The sequence below is a fragment of the Clupea harengus genome, chromosome 4, assembly GCF_900700415.2.
Source record: "Clupea harengus chromosome 4, Ch_v2.0.2, whole genome shotgun sequence".
Taxonomy (NCBI): domain Eukaryota; kingdom Metazoa; phylum Chordata; class Actinopteri; order Clupeiformes; family Clupeidae; genus Clupea; species Clupea harengus.
The window spans coordinates 8,080,809-8,087,340 of NC_045155.1; the positions used below are offsets into that span (position 1 = coordinate 8,080,809).

The following is a 6,532-nucleotide window of genomic DNA, read 5'->3' on the forward strand; positions in this document are numbered from 1 at the left end:
AGATACAAGCGTAATTGAGCACTTGAACAAGCACAACATTTATACAAGGTAATTTGAGCAACAAGATGGCCCTAACCCAGTTTAGGCCTTCCAAATCAGCATGAATACAGTGAAATATATGCAGGCTCTCCCACCATTCAAGCAGAAACGGCAGTGAGAGAAATAGAGTGTGCTTGGAACATTCTTGTCGCTCTGGCTAGTGGCTCTGCTCCTCCCGTTTCAGAATGCTCTTGAGATAACAGCAAGAGGGACACTGCCCTGCATGGAAAGTGTTTCACCGTTGTATGCTACATTATGTGTGATAGTTCATGACAGAGTTTATATTTACAGGATAAATAAACACAATGCTCTGTAAATTCGTTATTTTTGAATTCATTTATTTTTTTTCTTACATTTTATATAAAAAAAAAAACTTTGTATGTGTATCTCTTCTGTAGGCAACAATTAGCATCAGAGTCGCTCCAGCCCATCAGCTCTCCTTCTCCAGCACGCGCACATACACACACAGACACACACATGCAAAGGCAATCACAGAATGGGCTGGATTTCATTTGATGCAGTGGTCTCAGGCCTTATCAGCAGAAGACGATAGTTCTGCCCACTGCACCAATGAAGTCCTGGCAGAGAGCACTAGCACACAGAGAAGAGGAGAGGAAAGGAGAGGTCAGACCCATGGAATGCAAAATGTACAGTATGAGGTTTCTGTCATTTTTTGTGGGACTGTTACCCCTCCCCTTATGCAGCATACAGATCTGAGACCACTGGTTAGTTTCGGTGCAACTCTTGAGTGCTTTCTCTTTGAAATAGACTTTTTTACATTAAGACAATGAAATGAAGGCCATGAAACACAGCAGGCCTCACTGTGCACACAGCTGTGGCCTCAGTCAGCACTCCCAGCCCTGTTTGTGACCGGTGAGCACAGCACTCAGACTCATGACTTTGTAAGGTCGAAGAATATTCAAGGCTGGCAGGCCTAGACTGAACCAGACCGAACATGCACACAAGGAGGGCACAAATGGATCGATTAAGAAAAAGAAAAAAAAAGGCAAAGTGGTAATCTAATGGGGGGAGGGAGGGGGGGGGGCAACATACAAACTTTTGTCTATCATGACATGAAACGAGATCACAATACAGAAATGTCTTGCGCTCTTATTGATACCAAACGCTTGCCATGCCGTCCACTAGGATTAGGACTAGGGGGCATGAACTGAAGAGTCTTTTCAGACTTCAGATAGAAGGGTGGGGGTTTGGGGAATTTGATCATACAGGCTTGTCTTCGCTGCCAGACGACTCAATGCCAGTGACCTATCATGGCATGGCATGGCACGGCAAAAATTCAGAAATCAAATTCACCTTGATCAATAAAACATATCCTTATAATGGCATTGCTATTCATACAGATGACAGTGAAAAAACAACAAACCATGGATGTGAAATGGTCAACTTTGAGGAGAAAAGTACCAAAGAGAAGCAGCCATGGTTCTCATTTGTCATAACTTTCATGCGACTGCCTCTTTTTTTTGATAATGTGAGACATTACACAAGGAAAAAAAAAAAAGCATGAAACTGTTTCCTTAGTGTCACCATGCTCACTAATGAGTAAATGACAATTAATCTAATGTCCTAATGATTTGAACTTATACAGTATATTTCAACAGCGGTGCCATGGGTGTAAGTTACTGACACAATGAAGAGAAGAGCTTTTTAAACCAGACTCTAATACTCATATCAACAGAGGAAAAAAACACATACTGGGCATCCACAACTCTGCTTCTGTACCAACTGCAAAGAAAATAGCTATTGAAATGACACAACTGTCAAAATGGTAGGAACTTTGTGAAGCACCTTTATGAAAAAAAACATAACCCACCTACATACACTTATCAGCTGATCACACATTCCTTTGCTGAGGCACACTCAGAACAACATCGAAATTCATCTAGACCTTATTGTGGGCGTGCACACACGCACAAGCACCCACACACATACACACGCACACACACATACTCACAAATAGACTAAGAACAATTTTTTGTCTTCTTACATTTCACATAATTCAGCACAAAAAAATGTTCTTTGTTACCACTTCAAAACACCTCAAAAGACTTCTCTTTAAATATTTGTACTCTAATTCACATTTAATAAGTTTGACTTGAAGCTTTTAAGAACATTTCCATAATATTTATAATATCTAAATGGACATAGCTGTGATGTCAGGACAATGGGAGCAAATTCAAACAATTTGAGGTCAATGAATGGGGTAATGTATTGATGTAATCAAAAGTATTACATACTTCAGCTTTTGTCCCCATTGTTTCAAAAGGGAATATTGCTTTTCAATCTACAATTTAATCTGAATTGGCTACGACAACACTTGGTGACTTGACTAATGTGACGTGCACAGTCTGACATTCAAGTCTATATTTAAATGAAAAGGACATTGTCACCTACTGCAACCTGTTCACTGCAACGGAAAATACGTAACAGCTGTCCGGTGGGATTAAAACAGCGACGCAACAGTGTCAATGTGCAAATCACAGTTAAGATTTACCATTGTAAAGGTGCATGCATTGTACATAGATAATTCGTGTGCACCCACCAATAAGTAAACAAAATTCAATAATCTCATCAAAATGAAAAGGCATATTAGACTTCAAGACAAATAACGATAAAGAGTGGGTGTCATTTGAGCCGTATAACCTCACATCATTTTAGACATTCTCCCAAATTATATTTAAATGAAACCAATTTTGGGGTCCTCAGTTGTCAAGTCAATAAATTGTTGAAACTGCTGAAACATCGTCAGTGCTCCTACATTTACCGCTACAGTTGGGTGTAATAAATAAGGAGCTCTGGTTAGCTGTAGTGGCACTGTGGTTTTTAGACATAAAAGGATGAAAAGCAATAAAATGAAATAACAGAAAATTTGGTCTGCTTTCAGACCAATTTCCCACTCACAACACAAATCAAGTTTATCACGTGCATACAGGTTCTCTCTCACACACGCTCACTATGTTCGTCATGAACGCTTATACAGTACATAAAAACCAAGTATCTCCAGGATTTTAGTTAGGTCTATTTCACACTGAGGGATGACACCAGTGGCCTCTGTTAACTAACGTTTTTTTTTTTTTATCATTTGTGTTTGTTTTGGGGTAGCCAATTAATCTGTACCATCTCCGGTCAGTAAGCCCCACATTAACTTCACCCTTTGTGAAGCCACACACAGAGGCATCAGTTCCCAGCTTCCACTAAGACAGGGTGTGACAGGAAACTAGGAGACTTAGTTTGCCTCATCAGATTGGGGCTGGGATTAGGGCTGGGAGATATGACCTGAAATCAATACCCATGATAGCTTCGTACAAGTTACCTCAAGAACCTCAAGATGATTTCACAATTATTTGTCACTTGAACAATAATCGATGATTTGATTGATTAATTAATTAATTAATATGGTGCCCACCACAATGAAAGGGAGCCATGAACAGTGGTGAGAGCGTCTGCTTGTGTAATGTATGTGTGAGACTGCCATTCATGCTTATGCGGTCTTGTACTTTATTAAGAATGCAACATGGAATGGAATGGAAATCTGGGTGGCACAGAGGAATGAACTGGAGGTGAACTACATGAGCTAAATGAGGTCAGTAAGAGCTTCTCATCACTGATATCAGGAAATGTTAGTTGTATCTCCCAGCCCTACATCAAGGTAAACTATTGTTTTGAACCATTGTCAATGTGTATCTTTTATCAGGCCAGGCAAGGCTCCTACGGGATATGTAGCTTTCATATTTCAGACTGCCTTCTCAATGCCATATTTGTGTTTCAGATCATAATGACTAAATTCATCAATGACAGTTATGTTTCAAGTTCTACCTATCAACATTATATAACGCTTATCGATAATAACAATAATGATTATAATAATAATAGCATTAGTAATAAAACAATCTACTCGTTGATGAGTAGAGTCTACCCTTCAACTTCAATCTATTCAAAATCTTGTGCAAAACTTCTGCAGAGGTGCTGTACTTAGACTTCAGTGGGGAGCTCTAGTGCATCTTGATCTGATACGAGGCAAACCTGCTGGCACGGCCCGTCTGGGCTCTCCTCCTGCGGGCTGGGTGGCTCCTCCTCACCTCTGCTCTCAGGGCATGGAACCACCGCCGGTGAGCTTTCACCTGAGCTCTGCTCGCTGGTCACCTGTTCGTGGCCCTCGCTCTCCGTGTCTTCCTCTCCTCCCCGGTCGCCCTCCGTGCTCTCCCTCTCCGCTTCCTCAGCTGAGGCGCGTGACCGGAAGGCTCTGGCCTCCAGTTGACCTATCTGGTAGTACAGCAGTGGGGCGGGCTGGTCTTTCAGGAGGCAGCCCTCCTGTTCCTGCTGCTGTGGCTCCTGTTCTGGCTGCTCCTGCTGCTGCTGCTGTTGCTCCTCAGGCTGCAGCTGCTGACCCACCTGGTCTTCGGAGATGCAAAGCAGCGCCGCTCCCCCGGGGAAAGGCCCCTGGATCAGCATGCCCTCCACGGCCTCGGCCCGTGCCTCCTCTGTCAGCTGCCTCGTCAGGAGGCAGAGCGCCGGGTCGGGGAGGGGCTCCTGCTGCACCTGCACCTCCACCTCCACCTCCTCCTGCTCCCTCTGTCTCTCCCGCTCCTCTGCGCTCTGCAGGTGCAGCACGGCCGTCTCGTTCTCGCGCTCCAGGCTGTCGTGCTCGGCCAGCAGCTCCTGCACCGCCCGTGCTTCCGCCTCCAGGTCTGAGCCCGGGGACAGCGAGGGGGACATGGAGGGGGACGGGGTGGGCGCCTCGGGGTCATCTGGGGCCTCCCCAAGAAGCCCGCGCTTCTCCAGGTTCAGCTTCATGATGGTGTGCAGGTAGTGCGTGCGCACGCGGAGGGGGTTGAACTCGATCCGACCGGCGGTGTTGCCACAACCCTCCCTCGAGCAGCCGCACGGGAACGACATTCTGTCCACCTGGGAAAGAGATGGTTTTCATTTTAACCACATGTACCGCATTCAATGGGTACGCCAGGTGTCTCATTACAAAACAGTAGGCAATACACATCATTAATATTTACTGAGAGAATCATTTTGTTTCTCAGTCAATGAACTCGATTTGTTTCTTTGGTGTTCTCACTAGCCCTTTGTATGAGAGCATATAACTGATACTCACTTTGCTTTATGTTTAGTAAGTCTGAAGATCAAAATTTGTCATCCTAATAAGGTCCTTGGAGAACAGAGCTGATGTGTGTGTAAGAGAGAGAAGTGGGGTAGGATTGATAAAGCAGAGGGAAGGAGAGAGAAGGGGGGGGGGGGGCAGCAAAACCGTGTGGAGCTAAACCAACTGTTTGTGCATCTAACGTGTGGTGCTCAGAGTGTGAAAAATGACAAGAATGTTGCAGACACACCAAACAATGCAAAGACACACACACACACACACACACACACACACACACACACACACACACACACACACACACACACACACACACACACACACACACACACACACACACACACACACACACACACACACACACACACATCTTGCTATTGTTGCTTCAGCTCCCGTTATCTATGCTTGTTTACACCATCATGAATGTGGAATCTCTAAGAGAAGATCTGATGTTTACAACGGGGGTCTTGATTCACTAACTACTGCACCATGACACACATTAAACACATTACACATGCTAGAGGATACTATAGTGGCTCTATGACTCATCTCTGTGTATAATCTGCAGTCTTTGAAGCTCTGTCATCATTAAAGCAGTTAATGCAGGTCCAGTTAACTAGTTTGCCTTTGTAGTTATTGTATCTGCATAAACCTTGTAGAACTAAGTACTAAGCTAAAATTAGCAGAGCAACTGACTCTCATATGACCCAGGCAATGTGACTCACCTGGCATTTGATGCCAGCCTGACTACAGCCACAGTGGCGTGGGTCGCAGTAGAAGCGACAGTCACAGCCGCACTCCTCCCGTGAGAGACGGATGGCGCGCAGCTCGGCCTTCTCGCGGGCATCTATGCGGGAGATGCCCGAGGCACGCAGCAGTGCCCGGCGCCTCTTGGTGGGCAGCGGCTGCAGGAAGAAGCAGTCATCTACCTCCACACTGTCCACATCCAGGTCCTCATCGGACACATCGTCCAGGGTAAGGAGGTCCGCCTGTGCACACTCCACTGTCCCATTGCGAGTCAACTGGAAGGGAGAAGGGTGTCAGAAGAAAGAGGTTGCCGTCAAGTTTTAGAGAAATACCAATCACTAGATTAGGTTTCATTATTCTTTGTGCCTGAGCTACAAACAATCATGGTTGTGAAGTGTTATAACAGGGTGAGTATACAATTTGAACTGCCATTACCACTACTTTCTTCTTCTTTGCACTGTATTTGTCAGCACTTTTCCCTTGCCTGTTAGGACTTTTGGCAGCCCTGCTGGCCATTCTGTGTATGGCAGTGCCATGTGCTCTGTGTTTGTGTTTGTGTTTTGTATTGTTTCTGTTCTCCTGTGCTCTTCTCCCTGCCCCTCACCTGATCTCACTGATGAC

General features: G+C 44.9%; 1 protein-coding gene across 1 annotated transcript; it reads right to left on the reverse strand.

The window, feature by feature from the left end:
- Positions 1-356: 356 nt before the first annotated feature.
- Positions 357-6,195, reverse strand: LOC105906781 (cysteine-serine-rich nuclear protein 2; the record flags this gene model as incomplete). Its single annotated transcript, XM_031565506.1, has 2 exons — positions 357-4,962; positions 5,890-6,195. Coding segments are annotated over 2 exons (1,239 nt in total), but the record flags the coding sequence as incomplete, so codon positions are not given.
- Positions 6,196-6,532: the final 337 nt, after the last annotated feature.